This window comes from Lepidochelys kempii, chromosome 5, assembly GCF_965140285.1.
Source record: "Lepidochelys kempii isolate rLepKem1 chromosome 5, rLepKem1.hap1, whole genome shotgun sequence".
In the NCBI taxonomy this organism is placed as follows: domain Eukaryota; kingdom Metazoa; phylum Chordata; order Testudines; family Cheloniidae; genus Lepidochelys; species Lepidochelys kempii.
In genome coordinates this window covers 22,091,442-22,113,532 of record NC_136384.1, presented here as the reverse complement: position 1 = coordinate 22,113,532, position 22,091 = coordinate 22,091,442, and the positions used below count along the sequence as shown (strand labels likewise).

General features: G+C 43.8%; 1 protein-coding gene across 6 annotated transcripts in view; it reads right to left on the bottom strand.

Moving 5' to 3' along the window:
• Positions 1-18,310, bottom strand: part of ZNF532 (zinc finger protein 532) — an 81,039-nt gene extending 62,729 nt beyond the window's left edge. The window contains exons 1-2 of one of the 6 annotated variants that reach the window (XM_073343648.2): positions 18,177-18,310; positions 13,681-13,789 (exon numbers count right to left, since the gene is read on the bottom strand). Coding sequence is in view for 1 of the 6 variants with exons in the window: in XM_073343643.2 (XP_073199744.2) it covers positions 14,233-14,281 (49 nt within the window). In the remaining 5 variants the exon portion in view is untranslated. Of the gene's footprint in view, positions 1-13,680; positions 13,790-14,198; positions 14,488-14,571; positions 14,863-18,176 lie in introns of those variants that run through there. The other 5 variants (XM_073343647.2, XM_073343646.2, XM_073343650.2 and 2 more) reach the window with 5 other exon arrangements.
• Positions 18,311-22,091: the final 3,781 nt, after the last annotated feature.

Genomic DNA, 22,091 nt, shown 5'->3' with positions numbered 1-22,091 from the left:
TGCCAAGCCAACCTAATAGCTTTCTTTGACAGGGTAACAAGCTTTGTGATTGGAGAAAAGCAGTAGATGTGGTATATCTTGACTTTAGTAAGGCTTTTGATACTGTCTCACATGACCTTCTCATTAACAAACTAGGGAAATACAACCTAGATGGAGCTACTATCAGGTGGGTGCATAACTGGTTACAAAACCATTCCCAGAGCATAGTTATCACTGGTTCACAGTCAAACTGGAAGGGCATATCAAGTGGAGTCCAGCAGGGATCAGTTCTGGGTCCAGTTCTGTCCAGTATCGTCATCAGTGATTTAGATAATGGCATAGAGAATACACTTTTAAACAACTGGTAATGTTTTTGATTTTTAGTGATTCAGGAAATATAGCTGAATATCCTTAACAAATTTTTTTGAGTGGCATGATACATTTTTAAACTGTTTTAGGCAATAATCAACTATTAGGTAGTTATAGTTCATAAATGTAATTCATGATTTTCTTTGCAGTGAGCATTAATTTAAAAGTTTTAATATTGGGAAGATTTTGCCAGAAGTATCTTGCTGAGATTTCTGTTTTCTAAAGAAAAACAGAAGTTTTTGAAAAACGTGTGCAAATTGAGAGGCTGATTTTAAAGTTTCTTCTACTCATTGCAATTTATGCATACAGACAAACTTGATTTTTTGTTTTTTAAGTTTAATAATTGTTTATTATGTTGAATTATATTAGGTTCTGTTGCTTGGTGCAAATTCGTCTGAAGCTGAGACACACTAGCACTTCAGCAAAAATATTAAGGAAACTGACTTCATCACTTTATTGGTACTATGGGTAGGGTAAATAACTTTTATTAGGAGAGAGAGCAAAAATCCTGCTTATTGTAATAGCTGCATTTCTGAAGCAGTGTTTCTTCTGAAGTGAGCTGTAGCTCACAAAAGCTTATGCTCAAATAAATTGGTTAGTCTCTAAGGTGCCACAAGTATTCCTTTTCTTTTTGCGAATACAGACTAACACGGCTGTTACTCTGAAACCTGTCTCTTCTGGCTGTCCCATAGTATCAAATTGTGGGATTTTTGATAAGCCAGAAGGAGCTTGTGTGTTATGCAGGGATGAGAGGTATTACTGATTGAGGTTAAAGTGGCCTCTTCCATATCCTAGTTGCCTTCTGAGTATTTCAAACCACGCTGAATCACAGTTTGAGTTGTGGTTACTCCTATTTCCTGGAGAAGTTATGCTAGCTGATAGCTCATGAAAACTAGCGTACTGCTTTTGTTTGCCTTAATGTACTTGCCTTTCACAGCAAATCATCAGAACTATTGATCAGCTGTCACTGGTAACATATTTGCTTTTGTTTAGGCTGGTGTTAAGAAGTGATATCCATTATTGATGATCTAACTGGGAGATAGGGCACGTCTATGTGGGGAAATTTCCCGACACAGCTACATGGGAATAGTTATTCTGTTGAAGGTACATTGTTCTAGCTCTTTGTGGGGACATTTGATAAAACTGAATTTATTCCAGAGTAGAATGTCCACATGGGTACTTATACTTGTATACTTACACTAAAATAACTTATTTGGCATAGCTATGCTGGGAAATTTCCCAATTTGACAACACTTCAAGCTAGCCACTGGTAAGCTCTCTGCACACTACTACTATTTATTATTTTTACAATACTCAAACTGGTGCTGAGTTGCTTTACAGATCAAATAGAAAAACGTGGTTTCTGCCCTAAATAATTAGCAGCATAGTTCTAGACATAATATGAATTTGGAGAACAACTGTTAAGGAGAGAAACAGGTGAGGAAGGGGATAAAGGTAAGAGTTACAAATTTGAAAAAAAAAATTGGTGTAGGCATATGCACATTTTGAATGCCTCAAGCCGTTTTCTCTACCATAACAATTGTAGACTCACTTCTTGTGGGAATTGCAAAAGATATGCAGATTGAAGAGGTATTTGAATAAGGAGATGGGGTTACAATGTAGGTATTGGCAGAGCTATGTAGGGCATGGAAGGTGAAGACAAGATATACTTCATGGAGCAGAAAAGAGGGAGCCAGAAGAAGGATTGAGAGACTGTGTAACACGGAGGATTTGATTTAAATCACTAGTCAGGAAGACTCGATTTAATCATGATTTTCTATATAAAAGTGCATTCTTGTTGTTTGTTATAACCTTAATACATATTCTTCACAACTCAGAGATAGATATAGGTTTAATTTTTAGAAGGTACACACTATCCATTTTTAAACAGTGATTTATTTTGAAAACTTTTCAGATTAGTTTTACAGCAATATCAGAAAATGAATGATTGTTTGGTTATTTCATTTACCAAAGGTAACTGAAGCAGATAGTTCACCTCCCAATGACTTCATAAATATCTCCAATTCAACAGGTTAATCATTAATATTTGGAGGATTTTCTTGCCATGCTGTACTAGGAGGAGAACATCACTAGAGAGACATTTAAATTGTTTTATTTAACTAAAACAACAACGTTAAATATTCTGGATTTTTTTCTTCAACAGTAAACATATAATATTTAAAAAAAACAAGCATATGTCCCTCGCTTCTCACATTTACCTTGACTTCTTCTCCTTGTCCAAATCTATTCCGCCCCCAACAATCTTCTATTCATTGAACTTTTTGAAACTTTGCACTTTTAGAGAGAAGTAAGGGATTGACTCTATCTACACAGATTTGCAGAGGGACAATAGAGTTGAGGTCTGTTATTTCTCAGCTCTATATATTATTTATTTATTTAAAACATTTTTGCTGTTAACAAGCATGTTACCTCTGGAGACACAAATCCACAGTTTGAGAACTGCAAAATTAAGCATCTCTGATGGTATCTTCTAGACTGAGCACTGAGTTCCATTGGGTAGATAGAAAGATTAACCTAAATAATCTATACAGAAACCTGTGGAACCCCACAAGATTGGGTCGTTAATCCATGAACTATTAGAACTCATTTACAAAACTTTTCTTAAACATTACATTAATATATTGTCTCATACTATAGAATTAGAATTTATAATCCCTATTCCATGATGAGATATCTTTGAGCTATAATGTACCTTAATTAAAACTATCTTTAGATAAGTTTTTTTCCTCAAAAAGTATTTTATCAAAAAAAATCCAATTTAAATAAAAAAAAGTAAAAATCATTGATTTTTATCCATCCTGCTGTGTAACGTGGTTAGATTCATGGGGAAAGAGGTATGGTGGTTCTTGGGGCACCCAGGAGTGTGTGTCACCTTGTTACCTATTGCCTTGTTATGCCCTTTCTCTAGCTGGAGGGAGTCTTTCTTGGAATAGTTTGATGTCAGCTCCCTGACACCATCTGCCTTTCAACCTCTCAAGCCATCTCCTCTAGGCTATGCTAGCCCTAATTTCGCCTTGCAGATTAACAATAGGTACACCCAAATCCCTGAGTCCCTTTCAATCATTCCCCTGTGATGTTCAGCCCTTGACACTGGCTATGCATATACATTCCAGATTCTGTGCACCCAAAGGGGCAGTGTTTACCAAGTTTACTTTAAACCACTGCTCCTGTAAACCATACAGCACTTGTGAACATTTATGATAAAACAAAAGTAGGTTTATCTAAGAAAAAATAAAGATTTAACGAGAAACAAGAGAAGAGTGGTGGAAACAAATTGTTACAATACACAACAAAATCATAACATGGGAACTAGGGGCTAAGCTTAGGAAAGGTAACTATTGATATCTGATAAAGAATATTTCCCCCCTCAAAGTTCAATCTGTTGCAGAGCTGTCTGGTTTCTCAAGAACCAGGATCCAAATGTTTATGAAAGAATCCCCACTTCACAATGTGTTTCTCCTGTTATACTGAAAACAGCCTTTTGTTTCTATTCACAAACAGGGCGAACCTCTGTCTTCTTGTAATTTTTCTCTTATACCTTTAAGTAATTTTGATTGTTTGTCGTTTCCTCTGATGGTTTCCTATTCAAAATCTTAGTATTTTGCAAGGCTAAACAATTGAGTCTGGCACTGGATCACTGGCCAGATGGAAGGGGGTGACACCTCTCCCTTGCCAGTATGGGCCACCACCAAGACACATCTCCTGGTGACTAATTTCTACTCTAAGTCCATAAAACATACTTTCAGTATAAAGACATTATTCCTTAAATGTTACCCATACAATCATCTCACAATGACTATGAATATTGACAAGTTACAAGCTTTCTGTAGATACCAAATATGTTACTCTTTATGAATAAATATCCTGTAAGACATAGAATTGTAGGACTGGAAGGGACTTTGAGAGTTCATCTAATCCAGTCTGCTGCATATGGTATGCCTGTGGACAGAGAATTTTAAAGCTTTTCCATGCCATTTGCTGGGCAGCTTGTGTTTGGGACAAAGGACATACAAGCCGCATGGCAAAGGACTATAAAAGGCAGCTGGATCGTCTCCATTTTGTCTTCATTCCTGCTTCTTACCTCTGGAGTAACTTTTCTACATACTGAAGCTCTGAACAGAGGACTGAATGACCCATCCACGCTGTGGATGTATTCCAGAGGGACTTTCAAGCCTGCAAACTCACCAATGCTGCTAAGAACCTAATATATGGACTTTGAAGTCTTATGTATGTATTTTGATTGCTTTACTACTTAACAACTCTCTTTTTGTTCTTTTTTTCTTCTTTAGTTCTAAACACTAAAGGATTGGCTGGCAGTGTAGTATTTTGGGTAAGATCCGAACTAATATTGACCTGGTAACGCAATTGACCCTTTGCGGTCAGAAGAACATTTTGTATTGTGAGCAAAGTTTTTAAATAACTTCTCAATGTACTGGACCTTTGTGCTGATTGGGAGTCAGAGAACTGGAATGCAATAAAGGAGGCTGTGTGATTTCTTTCAGCTTCTTGATAACCCGTGTGGGAGATCAGGAGTACAGTTTGTGACTAGTTAGTGAGTTAGTAACTGCAATGTTAATCACAAGTTTAGTGAGAATCTGCTCTACTTATTGCAGCCTGCCCTGACCTTGGCATTTTCAATGAGGTCAGCCCCAGGCACGCCAGGTCACAGCCATCATGGGCAAAATAGAAATGGTTCAGTGGTACTGATTATCAGCTTTGTTTATTATGCCAAAAGAGTTGTAATGAGGCACTGGTTAAGACATCAGCAGCCAGCCATAAATTATGGGAATCCATCCACAAATAGCATGCACATAGTTACATAACATATCTGACATAATTAATTACAATCCCAAAGTAACTGATTACAAAATTCTTGTTTTTACTTTGGCCTTGACTATTTTTAGGAGTCAATGGGGAGCTGGAGAATACCAACTAGTAGCTGAATCTTTGGAGAATACCACTGCAGCAGACCAGGTTAAACACATTGTTTGGTGGCACCTTACATGCTACAAGCAGCGCACACAAACTGAATTTGGTACAGTTGGAGAGGCAATATATCGAGCTTCAAGAAAAAGTTGAAGATGACATAGAAAGTGCCTGCTATTGGCGAGACTCATCTTATACAACGTCCCAGGGCACGTGTTTTGAGAAGAACACCTGTTTCTTTTGCAGTAAGCCGAAAGCCCAAAGACCTCCATTAAACACGGTTTCAACATGTGACGCTGGTGAAATCACTCTTAGGGAGAATGTTGCATGGAAAGTAAAGTGAGTGCACTGACCCAAAAGGTGTCCACGCCTAGGACAGTGCGTATCACATCGAGTATGATATCAAGAATGTATGTAATGTGATGTGTCAAAAGGCAAAATTCAACAGAAACAATTGCTGATTTTACTACTGCAAACTGTGCGACTCAGCTGGAGTTCAAAAATTGCCTCACAGAGTCTCTAATGGATGGAAAAGTGATAGCAATAGCTGATGCAGAAGCTAAGTACAGAGAAATATGTGGTTTGAGCTGGATTGAAGAGGAACAGATGCTTAGCAGAAAGGCTCTTAAAGCACTTATTGAAGATGAACTATGGGATATGGATATAGCTTTTAGCGACCCTATCCACAGAAATGAATCACAGCGCTTATCCTTAAAAGCCACAAAAGACATGGTGCTATGAAAAGCGGAAGAAAGTGCTGACGTCAACAGTTATATGCAGACTCTGTTTGCAGCTGCTAAATTTTTATGGAAAAGCATTTTGTCCTGCGGTACGTATGAGTTTCAGGGATCCACAGCTGATGCCAAACCTCAAAAAAATAATATTGCATGACTTGTAGTTCTTCTTTAGGTGGTACACCAGTAGCTGCAGTGACTTCAGCACCACCAAGTATGACAGCAAGCAAATGGAGCCAAGGCTGTCATTTTATCACAGAACCTCATGTACCAGTGCTTGAGTGAAAAAGAGGTTTCCACGACAACTGGGTGCATTGGTGTATAATCTACGACTACAAGTGCTGTTGGAAAGACTGAATTATCTTACTAGAAAGCATTTGATTCAGCCTCCAGAGATTCTCTCTTCACTCCAAACATGCTCGGAATGGCTACGACAGTCACTGATGAGGTCATAAATGCTACGGAGATGTTCATCTGCTGAGTTTACCATTTGAAGACCAATATTATGACACTTGCGGAGCTACACTGGTGGATGTTTTCCAAGAAGCAGACAAAAAGAGAAAAATTGCCGTCAACAAGGGGAGGCAAATCATCAAGTAATGGAATAGCTCCAGGATAATCAAGCGCATCCAAAACTACCCTCCCCTATTGGCCATTGATGTGTCTTGGAGGATGGACTGATCACACCAGTTATGTGCAAAATACCACGTGCTTCCGAATCAATCCTTAAGCTAATCAAGTGTTTGTGTGCAAACACCAGATGCTCACCACCCCTGCTAATGTTTGGTCAGCAGCCTGCCTTGTACAGAGATGTACAAGTGGGGCTCGGACGAGTATCAGTGTGACAACATGTCTAGCAGTGGTGCCCTATATGGAGACAATACCGAAGTTGACTTTAATGAATAAATGTGTTCAGTCCTACATGTCAAGGCTAACTTCCCTAGGATCATCAAAGATCAGTGTCTTTTTTATGTAAGCAATGTATCCCTGTGTTAAAGTGTAACATAACATTTTCTCAGATATATAACTACATCATTGTTCTTGGTTTGTCATGTCTGGTACCACTGTGTTCCCCAGAGCAGGGGTTCTCAACCTCTTTCTGAGACTCTCCCCAACATGTTATAAAAACTTCACAGCCCACCTGTGCCACACAAAATCATAGAATATCAGGGTTGGAAGGGACCTCAGGAGGTCATCTAGTCCAACCCCCTGCTCAAAGCAGGACCAATCCCCAACTAAATCATCCCAGCCAGGGCTTTGTCAAGCCTGACCTTAAAAACTTCTGAGGAAGGAGATTCCACCACCTCCCTAGGTAATGCATTCCAGTGTTTCACCACTCTCCATCAACCTTTTTTCTGCATATAAAAGACAAGGCCAGCTTTAGAGAGTAGCAAGCAGGGGAACTGCCCAGAGCCCCACACCACAGGGGGCACTCTGATGCTACATTGCTCAGGCTTTGGCTTCAATCCCTGTTGGTGGAGCTCGGTGCCCCAGGCTGCAGTCCCATTCAGTAAGGCTTAGGCTGTCTGCCCTGGACCCTAGCAAGTCTAACGTTAGTCATGCTTGGTGGACCCTTGAACATAGGCGGCAGATATAAAAGGCCAAGGGAGGCTAAGCCTCCCCAAACAGCCTGCCCGCCACCTTTGGAGCACACCGCCACTGAAAGGGTGGGCGCCCCGCCTGCAGTCCCTCATGGGCTTCCCCCCAAGGCCCCAGTCCCACTTGTCCTCTTCCCATCTCAGCTCCACCTGCATGAGAGTCTTGCGGGAGGGGGTGAAGAGGCTGGCTGGCTCAACTGGCCAGCAGGGGCGAAGAAGTGCATGAGTGGACAGCTGGCTGGAGGGCACTGGGGGAGAAGAGGAGCACGCACATGAGTGGCCAGCTAGCTGGCTGGCCGGCAGCTGGGGAGATGGGGCAAAGAGGCACACACGCGCATGTTTGTGACCAGGCTGGGGGAGGGCTCTGAGTGAGGGGGCAAAGAGGTGCATGAGTGGCTGGCTAGCTGTCTCGACCAGCGAGGAGCCCCTAGGGGAGGGGGAAAAGAGGCGAATGAACAGGCAACCGCCTGGCTCTTTTGGTGGGCAGGGGAGACTGGGGGAGAGAGGGGAGCCTGCGTGAGTGGCCAGCCGACTGGCTCAGCTAGCTGGCTGGCTGGCAGGGGGGGGGTGTCTGGGAGAGGGGGCAAAGAGATGCGAGCGGCAGGAGGAGGTCTTGGGGAGGGGACAATCAGGCGCAAGAGGCAGGCAAGGGGGCTGAGCGGGGCTAGGGGTGGAGCATGGGCAGGGCTTCCAGGGGAAGAGGCTGAGCAGGAGTGGGCCTCGGGATGGGGCCACAGCTTCCCCAAATAGAGGAGTCACAGGCTGCCCAGGCCCCTGAAACCTGCTTGTGACCCCCTAGGGAGCCCCGGACCCCTGCTTGAAAACCACTGCACTGGAGATATGGCTTTTGAATAATACCAAACTCGACCCACTTCTCACGACATTGTATTACCAAAATTTCCAGCAACCAGAGACATGGAGCTGAGAGCCAGGGGAGACAGAAAATCTCTCCTGCCATGCTGCGGAGGGTGACACCACTGAAATTATGCTTCTGTAGAGTTTACAAATCAAATGACACCTCTCTTACCTTTCTATCACTAACCTTCCCCTGGAATGAGATTTGACTACATTATACTCCCAGATTATTATTGTGTGGCATTGTAAACTAAAGGCAACGCTAAAAGCAAACTATCAAATATATATGATGGGATAAAAATTGCTTTAACAAAAATTTAATATTCTCTCTTTTTAACTCATATCTGTATTACCCTATTTCTGAAGTACAGCAGAACCTTGCTAATCCACACTAATACCTGGGAGACTGATTTGTCAATTACTGACATTTTGTGAATAAGCAAGTACTGTAAGCCAACAATTAACAAAGACAATGCATCACAAAATGTACTTTGTTGATTTTGACAATTGTAGTTTGGTTTTATTTATTTATAATACTTCACAGTGTACTGTGATATATTTTGTAAAAATAATGAAGACTTGAGCTCAAGTAATGTGCCATTTTAAGAAAACATTTTACGAATGAAAGCATCGGAAGTCTATAGTTGGGACAGTGAAGCTATGGAGACCCCAGACACATACAGGTATCCATGCCAGACAGAATATATCCATAGTGTATTTCTATAATTTAACAGAGAGAACAGCCAAGGATGTAGGTCTATGCATAATAGCGTCCACTGGGACGCACAACTAATTTGGGTGCCTCAAGAGGCATTGGTCTGCATCCATTTCTTCACATAGGGTGCAACAGCAGCTCCAGACAGGCTGAGCAGAGAGCTGGAAATCAGCATTATGTTCCCCTAGCTTTCTGTAGTTCCTAGAGACAAAGCTCTTTCAATCAGTCTTTGCTCATGGGTTCAGGTTTGGGGCCTTAAAAATACGAAAGTTTTGTACGAAATCTTTGTACGAAATCTATGAAATCTTTACTATAAGGTACGGCAAGACCACTATTTGCATATACACCTTAGCTGAGTTTTACAGCTATGGACTACCAAGCACTGGCAAGCCAACAACGGTCCACTATCACAAAACGATGTTTTGTTTTGGATCTCTAAGAGAACTTCAGTAGTTTGCCACTTGCCAACAATTTCCTATGCTTATAATAGCTAACTGTTGGCAATTGCTGTTTTGTTTTTAAATGATGGGTACTATATCTTGGAATTTTTTAATGTCTGATTTGTTGAAAGGTTAGTTTTTGTTTTCACAATTGTTATAATTACGCTAACAAAGCCTCCATATTTTTTTTTTTTAAAAATCAAATCACACACTGATATTTTCTACTTTAAAAAAATCTCACTGGTGGTTTATGACTCTTTGGAAGCTTGAAAATCTTCTTCCACCTCCAATCATCAATTGTCTACAAAGTGGGCTGTTAATGCAGAATTAACTTCTTGGTGGAGACAGAGGGGGAAGAAAGTGAAAGGAGAAGAAGGGGAATTCTCTGGAGTTTTATCTGGAGTTCTCACTCCTAATGGCCTACTTCTTGGTTGTGTTTTTGCTGTTGTTGGGATTGTCTTTTGTACTGTTTATTAAGGCAAAGTTACAACAGAACAGTAACATAGTACACTGTACATTACTTACTCAGGATCAGGTTAATATTCACAGAACCTAACCAACTGGCTTCCCAGCTGGTGAGCCCTCCTCCTCTGAGTATAGTAGGAAGGGTGCCACATTTCTAAATACCTATCCCTCATTTTGGTTCTTCTCTTCTGTATATGCTTTGTGTGCCCATGTCCCATTCTTCTAGTCAAAAAGAACCAAATGCGGCTTTTCAAACTTTGCTATTGCCAAACTTTGGTTGGCAGCCAGAGAGCAGATTTTTCACTAACATGATAATAATACACAGCATTTACCAGTAGATCTCAAAGCACTTTAGAAAGGAAGTCAGTATCATTATCCCCATTTTACAGATGGGGGAACTGAGACCGGAAGTGACTTGCCCAAAGTGATTCAGCAGGTCTGCGGCAAAGCCAGGAACAGAACTCAGGCATCCTAACTCCTGGTTCAGTGCTCTATTCTCTGGGCCAGTGGTCTCCAATTTTGGGGGAAGGTACCCCTGTCTGCACCACCATCCCCAGGAGCTGGGGCCAGGAGCGGGGCCATGGCTCCCGGGGAGGGGTGGGGGGGACGGGACGTGAACAGGAGTAAGGGGGCTGAGAATGGGGCTGCAGCTGGGGGAAGGGCTGGGGCTGGGAACGGAGCCCTGACTGGTGGCCAAGGCTGAGGGCGGGGACAGGGCTGGAGCTGCTGCAGGGGGCTGAGGCTGGGGGCCAGCACAGGGCTGGGAGCAGAGAAAGCAGAGGTGGGGCGGGGCTGGGTTGCACTCTCTCCCTGCCCCCCAATGAGGGCTAGCCTTGACCTGCCATGCCCTCCCACGAACGGTCCTCTGCACCCCCTGCCCTACAGTCTGGGGATTAGTGCTGTAGTTTAAGCCATTACAAAGCACTGCTTTCCCCCCACCCTCTGAAGCTGAGCAGACCACCTCCACAGTAAAACAGTGGAGGAAGATGACAGACATAAAATTGCCTACATTTTGCTAACAAATTTGATTAAATACGGTACATCAAGTTTTGGGTCTGTCAGCCGCCATAGTTTCTCCTTAAACTGAAGATAAGCCCCAAAACCATCTAAATCCCAAAAACTTCTCTTTTTTGCATGCTGTTTTGAAAGATTATTACAAAAATAGCTCTCTCCTACTCTGATATCTTTTGTATGTAAAATGGGCTGGAACATTAAGTTACAGACACCTGAACATAAGAATTTATAATGGTAACTTAACAGCTCTGGATATCCTGAATCTAATGAAAAAAAAAGGAATAATATTCTAATTACTCCTTCTTCCATTTATTTCCTCCACTCAGACTAATACACTCTTCTCCAAAGTGGATGGTAATTCTTGCTCAAAAGCAACATGAAGCAGCTACAGGGAATCTCAGTGAGAGCACTCCAAATCAGGCAAGGCCTGTCTGCGCAACACCAGCAAAGAGAACAGGCCCTGAAAACATAAGGGTCAATATTTTCACATTCAGTTCCAGGAATCAGTATGCATATGTATGTTCTACCTTACAGTCATACTTCCAAGAAACAGAAACCTAGCTGTTTCATTCAAAGGAGACCTGGAACCTGATAAATCATTATCCCTCTGTTCAAGATCAAATACCCAAGATAATCTTCAATCCAAGATGAGCTCAGGATTACTGATACAGAGGATCAAACCTTCTAACATTAAGCAGCATTTTCAACTGAAAAGGCTGGCCTACGTGGAAAAAACAAAGCCACCAGAAGTACCATATAAACCAGCATCTATTCCGGTTTCTCATGTTACAGTATAAACTTCCTCACAAATGTAAATAAGACATCCGTTGCAAAAAATAAAAATAAAAAATGGATAACGCAGAACTAGTGCCAAAAACCAAATAAAACACATACACTGAGTTTTGTTCAATTCAAGTACCTACAGTTTTAAAATAGTTTACTATTCTGGTGGGAAAAAATGAAATGAAAGGTGCTCCCATGTAACCATATGAATTTTAGCTGACACTTGGAAAAGAGCATGCATCATCATCAGCAATAAATACTATTCCTATTATGCAACATGGATTCGTGTTTGCAAGCATAATTCTGTTACAGATGTCTATAGTCAAATATAGAACCTCTGCACTCAGAAATTATGTAAACTATTAAAAGAAATCATAGCACAGTGATTTGTTAGGCATTTTACTCCACCATGCAAGCTATTCACCCTATCAAATTTGAGAAACACAATATATTATACCTACATATAAAACTATATAAAATATTTTCTGGCTAAACATTTAACATGCCACTTTCATTGTATCACAATTCACTTCCAAATACGTTATGTAATCTACTGCAGTCAGAAATAAAAAGGTTCCTATATATTTGTCACTCTTTGATATAGACACCCTGCCTATCAACAGCCACCATACAACTTACCCAATCCAAAAATTCTCAAGGCTTTTAAGACTGTCTACTTTACTCTGCTGAACACAAAGAAAAAAACCTCATTTCACACTAGAATATTTCAATATTTTTCCTCCATATTTTTCTTGACTGTAGATTTATAAAACCAGCTTACAGCCAGGACTGGTTAGCTTTGTGAAAATCATACTGGATAAGATTCGAGAGTTACTGATTTCCTGTTTTAGGAAGTAACAGTTCTAGCAAAAGAATCCCCAAGGCAAAATGTTTAGTGTTCCAGTGTGTAAGCTCTAACAGCCTTTGTTCTTCCCTTTGCTATAATCATTACTGCTTTCTTCTCTCTCCCCCTCTCCCTCTCTCTGAAGCCTCCAGCTTTCAGTTTAAGATGCAAATGCCAGCTCAAATCTAAGTACACATTTATTTTTTAGATGACAAAAAAATCCTGTCCATTATGCATTGCTGTGAAGCTTTGGTTAAAAGCAGTCATCCCTTAGCAGCTGATGCACTGCCCATTCGGTTTCCTATTCTTATTTCATAACTGCTCAATATTATAATTTATGTCACTAATAATCCACTGGAACGCTATCAAAGCTCTAAAATATATCCTTCCACTTGGCTGCAAAATCCTCTCGGTGTAATACAGTTTAAGAAACACAATCAACTTAGTATATTTTATATATATTATACACCTATACATAAAACATATATAAAATACCAGTATTACATTAAAGTTGTTAATTCAGAAATAATAAGTAGGCTACCTAGATTTGGCCATGCAATCAATTTATAAATAATTAGATGGAACATTCAAAATGTGTAATGCTGTACTGCAATGCAGAATAGTTCACTGCCATGTGGTCCACAATTTATGATTGTCACTCAGAGGCCTATTCTGTATGACTGAATAGTGAAAAAATCCTCATCTATGAGATATATAAATGAAGATATTGTATTTAGCCTGGGTATCAGTAAGTCTTTACAAACAATAGCTTTAATCCCATTAAACTTGGATGAGGTTAATAGTATTTCTTCACCTACATTGAAACCATTGTTTCTTCACTAATGTGTCAGGTGTGCAATCAGAAGTCAGATTTAGTTTTTGTATACATGTAGCTTCATACTGTTGTTATAGTCATACTCAAAATACCATATCTCACCTTGTGAACCTTGACCTTTGAAAGATTTTTTAGCCAATGCTCAGTTATTGTCAGAGATGCATTACCTCTGCAAATATGAAAGGGTTAAAGGCAGCCCCAATCAATAGGCCTACAAGAAAAAAAAAAAAAAAGAGTATGCCTTACAGCATCTTTGCAATGCTTTTATGCACAATCCTACAACAATACTGTTTCCTTTGGCCTTTAAGAAAGACACAGCACCCCCCTTCACATCTTATAACGAAGAAAACCGTAAGACAACACCCTGTAAATAAAACAGCATGCAAAGCAGCATTCTTCAGTCACAAGCATAACGACAATTACAAATCATTCAATCCATTTTTATTTAGTTTAACCAGTGTCCCACCCTTGCAAACCAAAAATATTTGAATAAGGGTCATAAATCTCAGCTCTTGCCCATTCTTTAAACATAAAAAGGAATGAAAAGCTAAAGTAATCTCAGTTACTGCAAATATGTAAATTTATATAAAGAATCCTTTATGACTACATTAGCCACATACCAGTGCAGTGTGTCTAAAGTGTGCATTCACATACTGTTTTGGGATGGTATCTTTCTGCAAGCTCCTCTGCTTTTGGCTGCCATGAAGGGAGGAAGCTATCCCACTGTAGTAGCTCAGTGACTGCATTGTGTTCAGGAGCTGATCTGCCTCAAACCAGTTTCAGCCGGTTCTGGTCACCCTACATAAAAAGCTATGGCAACCCTCGCTGAGTTGCCAACAAGTCCCTGAAAATTGCAGGGGCTCTTTTCTTCTTTGGATATGGGGGTGATTTCAATCATGTCCCCCTATTTCAATCATATCCCCACTGCATACAAACATCCTTACACCCCAACTCCACCCCATAAACGTTCCCTTCCTCTCCTCCCCCACTTACCTCCCACAACCTGGCTGAAAGCTGTGAGCGTGTGTGTCTGTAGCTAACAAAGAGACTGCAATAAAAATCCTCATAGGATCTCTCTTGCTGCACAAGGCAGACTCGGCCGCAGCACTGGGGTGACTGCTAACCAAGGTCCTCTCTGCCTCCACTCCCTACAGTACAGGGTGGCTGCCGATTAACGTCATACCTGCCCCCTCATGCCGGCAGCTCTGGGGTGGCAGCTAACCAAGGTCCTCTCCTTCCCATCCTCCCATCTCTTCACAGTATTTGGGGCAACGCTAACAAGTGCTTTCTCCCCTCCACAGATGATTTTTCTCCCCACCCCACAATCCGCTTCCACAAGAAATCACTTCTCCCCACGCCCAACAGCACTGTGGTGACTTCTTTTGCCTCTAAATCCTCTTTAGGCTCTGGTGGAAAAGAGTTGTTAACCAAGGTCTGATCTTCCCCCACACCTTCACAAAGCACAGGGGGCAGGGAGCGGGTGCTGCTAACCAAAGTCTTCTCATCTCCCACAACCCCCATCCCCAAATGTGACTCTGTCCTGATCAAGGTCTTCCCAACCCACTCAACTCCCCAAAGGTCTAGAATGGCTCCTCATCAAGGCCTTTTCTGCACCCACCCCTCTCAGCACCGGGATAGTTCCTAACCAAGTTCCCCGCTTCCTCTGCCATCCTCCAATCCAGGGCCTTGCTTCCTCAACACACACTTGAGGGTGGCTCCAAATCAAGATCTTCTATGCCCCCATTGCTGTCCTGTCCACCATTGATCTTTTCTGTGCCCTTTCCCATGCTCTCAGTGAGGTGGCTCCTCACCATGATTTTCTCTGCACCACCCTAACCAATCCCCCCAGAGGTATAACTAATGGCGCTTTCTTCCCTCCAACCCTTCCTCTTAAAGAAGCAGCTCCTGACAAAAGTCTTGTCTGTCTCTGATCCTCATGCCACCTTCTCCCCACACAGAAGTGGTTCATAGCCACAGTCTTCTCCACATGCCTTACACTCATCTCCTCCCAACTCTGGGGCAGCTGCTAACCCCAGTCTTCTCTGTGTCCCTCGCCCCATCCCCTCAATGCACTGGGGCAGCTCCTAACCTCAGTCTCCTCCACACCGGTCATCTTCATCCCTTGCCTGCACTGGGGGGCTCGGAACCACGTCACAGTCTCCTCCACATCCCTCACAGCCACAGTGGGGGGCTCCTAACCATGGTCTCCTCCACACCCTTCACCCCATCCCTTCTCCTTCTCATGGTTCCTTCTGCGTCCCTGACCCCCATCTTCTCCCTGAAATGGCAGGCTCCCAACCAGTCTCCTCCGCACTCCTGGTCTCCATTTCCTCCTTGCACTGGGGGGCTCCCAACCAGTCTCCTCCGCACTCCTGGTCCCCATCTCCTCTCCCTGCATTGAGGGGCTCCCAACCACAGTCTCCTCTCCCTGCATTGGGGGGCTCTCAACCACAATCTCATCCGCACTCCTGGTCCCCATCTCCTCTCCCTGCGCTGGGGGGCTCCCAACCACAGTCTCCTCTCCCTGCATTGGGGGGCTCTCAACCACAATCTCCTCCGCACTCCTGGTCCCCATCTCCTCTCCCTGCACTGGGGGGCTCCCAACCACAGTCTCCTCCGCACTCCTGGTCTCCATCTCCTCTCCCTGCACTGGGGGGGTCCCAACCACAGTCTCCTCTCCCTGCATTGGGGGGCTCCCAACCACAGTCTCCTCCGCACTCCTGGTCCCCATCTCCTCTCCCTGCATTGGGGGGCTCCCAACCACAGTCTCCTCTCCCTGCATTGGGGGGCTCTCAACCACAATCTCCTCCGCACTCCTGGTCCCCATCTCCTCTCCCTGCGCTGGGGGGCTCCCAACCACAGTCTCCTCTCCCTGCATTGGGGGGCTCTCAACCACAATCTCCTCCGCACTCCTGGTCCCCATCTCCTCTCCCTGCACTGGGGGGCTCCCAACCACAGTCTCCTCCGCACTCCTGGTCCCCATCTCCTCTCCCTGCACTGGGGGGGTCCCAACCACAGTCTCCTCTCCCTGCATTGGGGGGCTCCCAACCACAGTCTCCTCCGCACTCCTGGTCCCCATCTCCTCTCCCTGCATTGGGGGGGCTCCCAACCACAGTCTCCTCCACACTCCTGGTCCCCATCTCCTCTCCCTGCACTGGGGGGCTCCCAACAACAGTCTCCTCCTCACTCCTGGTCCCCATCTCCTCTCCCTGCGCTGGGGGGCTCCCAACCACAGTCCCCTCTGCACTCCTGGTCCCCATCTCCTCTCCCTGCGCTGGGGGGGCTCCCAACCACAGTCTCCTCTCCCTGCATTGGGGGGCTCCCAACCACAGTCTCCTCCGCACTCCTGGTCCCCATCTCCTCTCCCTGCATTGGGGGGGCTCCCAACCACAGTCTCCTCCACACTCCTGGTCCCCATCTCCTCTCCCTGCACTGGGGGGCTCCCAACAACAGTCTCCTCCTCACTCCTGGTCCCCATCTCCTCTCCCTGCGCTGGGGGGCTCCCAACCACAGTCCCCTCCGCACTCCTGGTCCCCATCTCCTCTCCCTGCGCTGGGGGGCTCCCAACCACAGTCCCCTCCGCACTCCTGGTCCCCATCTCCTCTCCCTGCGCTGGGGGGCTCCCAACCACAGTCCCCTCTGCACTCCTGGTCCCCATCTCCTCTCCCTGCGCTGGGGGGGCTCCCAACCACAGTCTCCTCCGCACTCCTGGTCCCCATCTCCTCTCCCTGCATTGCGGGGGCTCCCAACCACAGTCTCCTCCACACTCCTGGTCCCCATCTCCTCTCCCTGCACTGGGGGGCTCCCAACAACAGTCTCCTCCTCACTCCTGGTCCCCATCTCCTCTCCCTGCGCTGGGGGGCTCCCAACCACAGTCCCCTCCGCACTCCTGGTCCCCATCTCCTCTCCCTGCGCTGGGGGGCTCCCAACCACAGTCCCCTCCGCACTCCTGGTCCCCATCTCCCTCCGCACTGGTGGGAGGCCGTTCCCAAACTAGAATCCCTACATGGTCTCCAGCACCAAGCTAAAGCCCCTTCCTGTTCAGAGCGTAGCTGAGGCCTGGGTGGGGGCTGGACCAGTTCAGGGACCCCACCCCAGAGGGTGCTGGGGGCCGCAGGGGCCTTGCCTGGAGGAGAGGGCGCTCCCCTGGGCGCCCACCTTAACCCCTCCCGCGGCTGGGAGCCGCTAACCACCCCCCTGTCGTGCTGGACTTTGCAGCCCTCAAGCCCTGGCAGCTGTAGCGCTCGGGTGACCTCGGCCCTGCGCGCTGGCGCCGGCTGCCTCCCCGTGGCGGAGGGGTCCCGCCGGTGGAAGACAGGGGACACCCTTTCCTCCTTCCCCGCTCCCCCCCCCCGCCCCCGCCCCCCGGCGGCCTCGCGCCGCCTGGGAGCCCCCTGGGCGGCGGCGGCGGCTACCGCGGCGGCGGCGAGCGCGGGGCCCGGGGAGAGAGCCGCGGCTGCCGCACTCCAGGCCGCTCTGCCACAGCCCAGCGGGGCCTAGCGCGCGTGGGAGCAGCAGCAGCAGCAGCAGCAGCAGCCGGGCCGTGGGGAGAAAGCGAACCCGCTGCATGCACATGCCGCACCCCCATGCAAACAGACCTGCTGCTGCCCCGCAGGGTCAGCGACCCGCACCCGTGGGGGGCAGCTCCTGCACGGGGGGGCCTCGGGCAGACAGGGCTCAGGCCTCTCTCACGGACACTGCAGCCTGCGGAGAGGCCTGGTTAAAAGATGGTTGAACATAATGGCAGAGAGAGAGAGACACTCTGGCTGGGACTGGAGGAAAAGGTGGGGGTGGGGGGGTGCCTCTGTGGCTTGTGGAGAGATGGGAGAGATCTCCCGTGTGATCCGATTTTAAGCTTCTCCCTTGCTGGGAAGGCGGTTAGGGGCTTTTATAGGTGTGTTTGGCGCATTTCCTTTGACAGTCAGGGACTCCTTGGGGGACAGAGGAGAGCCAGAGAGAGGGCGAAGGAGTTAAAAGTCAACCATACATGGCTAAATCGCAGACAAGGGGAGCTCATGTGCACTGCTGGCTTAACGGGGGATCTGCAATTTCGGGGGCTTTAAAAAAATAAATAAATAAAACTTGTTCTTTAGGAACCAGATTGAGCAGGCCCAGACAAAGAGTATATATATATATATAGGTTACCAGCTGCGATTCATGGGTTTTGGTTTTTCCAAATTGAAGACTGAAAATGGTGTTGGCTAAAATGTCAATTACAGAGATACTCATTTTAAAAATAAATGAGCAGTGAGACAAGCAGGATCTGATTTTTTCTTTAATGTTCACAGAGGTTTTTACAGCTGGAAACTGAGAACTCGACGTTTGACATTCAGAACAGAAAAATCCCACTGACTTCACTAGGAAATTGGGGTGGGGAGTATGTTTCCTCCTTTCACAATCTTTTCTGTTTTCTTCAATCATTACCTATGTTAAAAAGCCTCTACTCTCAGAGAGGGGTCTTCTAGTTTTTACAGGACAGGAATCAGATCTGGGTTTTGTTTTCACCTCTTGCAGTGACTTGCTATAACCACAAACAAAGCAAAAACTTGTTTGTACCAGTTTCATCACCACCCGTAAAATGGGGACAATATTTCCTTTCCTCACAGGGACACTTTACAGCTTTGTGAAGCTATTTGACGTCCCTAGACGGAAGATGCTATGTAAGAATAAAGAATTATAATTATTTGCTGTAAGGTGGGAGAAAGGGGTTATTTTTTTCTGACTCCTGCAGTAATTAATTTACACCCTAAACATGAGATTTGATTAGACTTATTTTGCCACTCATGAAGGGACGTGGGCGGTTGAAATTACATATTGTAAAATAAAATGTGTTTTTTTTTATCAGTATCATTGTAGATTAATACACTAGCAGGAAACTTAAAATATCTGCACATGCTTTTTAACATTATTGCAAATCATTTGCTTTTCACTTACTGTGTACACTGGACAATGAAAACAGTTTCACTTTTGTTTCTTGGCAGTCTCACTTTCTGCGTTATAGGAGAATGTTTAAATCCAACCTTAAGGACTGGCTCATAGAAGCTGGTGCTTACAATTTTCAATAGAGTTTTGAATCTTAGCTGTTATAAACCCCTTGGCTTTTTGACTTCTTTTTTTTTTAAACAAAACATATAATTTTTGACTATATTGACTTCATTGTTCCCTAACTACAAATATTATTGATCATAAAATTATCCCACCTCTTTCAAAAAATTACTCTATAGTATGACTGATCTCTTGTGGCATGAGTTCTATGAGCTGACTACAGGCTGCATGAAGAAATAGCTTTTTGTTCATTGGAAAGCTGCCTGCCATTAATTTCATTGTTTGATCCTTTTTCTCTGATAGTGGGACAGCATATTGTACAATTGTACAGAATTCGTCTTTGAAGCTTTACATATGAATGACTAATTATAACATCACAATAATAGCATTATTACATTTGAAATAGGTGTTACTATTTTACTCTATATACTTTGGCATGAACTTCTGCATTTTTTGCAAGTATATAGAAATTTGTCATATACACACTTGATAATCATGAATGCTACAGTAACATTCCACGTAAGACTCACAAAAACAGCATAGATGCAATAAGCGATACCAAATTAACATTAAAGTATCATCTTATGGAAGGATGCTCTTATTAGAAGATTTGTTTACAAAGGCCCTAGTTCTTCAGATTCATTCACTTGGGACAGATTATCCACCCATATATGTGAGTTTGCAGGATCAAGACCTTAACTTGCTTATAATCTTAATCAAAATAATAAGTGATTAGCACAATAAATTAATTACAGGCACAATATTGATCCATAGTGAGTTTGGCACTTTTTAGAGCAAGTATTTGAATGAATTTGGCAAACAGTAATAAGAATAAACTAGGACTGTTGATTAATTGCAGTTAACTCATGCAATTAACTTTAAAAAATTAATTGTGATTAATCTCACTGTTAAATAATAGAATACCAATTGAAATTTATTAAATATTTTTGGATGTTTTCCTACGTTTTCAAATATATTGATTTCTATTACAACACCTAATACAAAGTGTACAGTGCTCACTTTATATTATTATTTTTGATTACAAATATTTGCACTGTAAAATGATAAACAAAAGAAATAGTATTTTTCCATTCGCCTCATACAAGTACTGTACTGCAATCTCTTTATCGTGAAAGTGTAACTTACAAATGTAGATTTTTTGTCTTATATAACTGCACTCAAAAACAGAACAATGCAAAACTTTAGAGCCTACAAGTCCACTTAGTCCTACTTCTTGTTCAGCCAATTGCTAAGAAAAACAGGTTTGTTTACATTTACGTGAGATACTGCTGCCTGCTTCTTATTTACGTCACCTGAAAATGAGAACAGGCATTCATGTTGCGCTTTTGTAGTCGGCGTTGCAAGGTATTTTACATGCCAGATATGCTAAAGATTCATATGCCCCTTCATGCTTTGGCCACCATTCTAGAGGACATGCTTCTATGCTGATGATGCTTGTTAAAAAAAAATGTGTTAATTAAATTTGTGACTGAACTCCTTGGGGGAGAATTGTATGTCTCCTGCTCTGTTTTACCTGCATTCCGCCATATATATTTCATGATATAGCAGTCTCGAATGATGACCCAGCACATGTTCGTTTTAAGAACACTTTCACTGCAGATTTGACAAAACGCAAAGAAGGTACCAATGTGAGATTTCTAAACATAGCTATAGCACTTGACCCTAGGTTTAAGAATCTGAAGTGCCTTCCAAAATCTGAGAGAGACGAGGTGTGGAGCATGCTCTCAGAAGTCTTAAAAAAGCAATACTCAGATCTGAAAATTACAGAATCCGAACCACCAAAAAAGAAAATCAACCTTCTGCTGGTGGCATCTGACTCACATAATGAAAATGAACATGCGTCAGTCCACTCTGCTTTGGATAATTATTGAGCAGAACCCGTTATCAACATGGATGCATGCCCTCTGGAATGGTGTTTGAAGCATGAAGGGACATATGAATCTTTAGCGCATCTGGCACGTAAATATTTTGCAACGCCAGCTACAACAGTGCCATGCGAACACCTGTTCTCACTTTCAGATGACATTGTAAACAAGAAGCAGGCAGCATTATCTCCTGCGAATTGTAACCAAAGTTGTTTGTCTGAGTGATTGGATGAAGTAGGACTGAGTGTACTTGTAGGCTCTAAAGTTTTACATTGTTTTATTTTTGAATGCTGTTACTTTTTTTTTACATAATTCTACATTTGTAAGAGATTGCACTACCGTACTTATGTGAATTGAAATACTATTTCGTTTGTTTTTTACAGTGCAAATAGCAGCTCATTTCAGCAACATTATTCTTCACCTGTAAATTGGCCTTGTATGTACCCAATTCATGGAGAGTTGCAGGCTACCAGTGAGACCATGTCTACATTACAGATATTACAGTGCTGTAGTTATGCCACTGTAGCACCATAGTGTGGAAGTTTCCTACAGCAATGAAAGGGGTTTTTCTGTCGCTGGCGG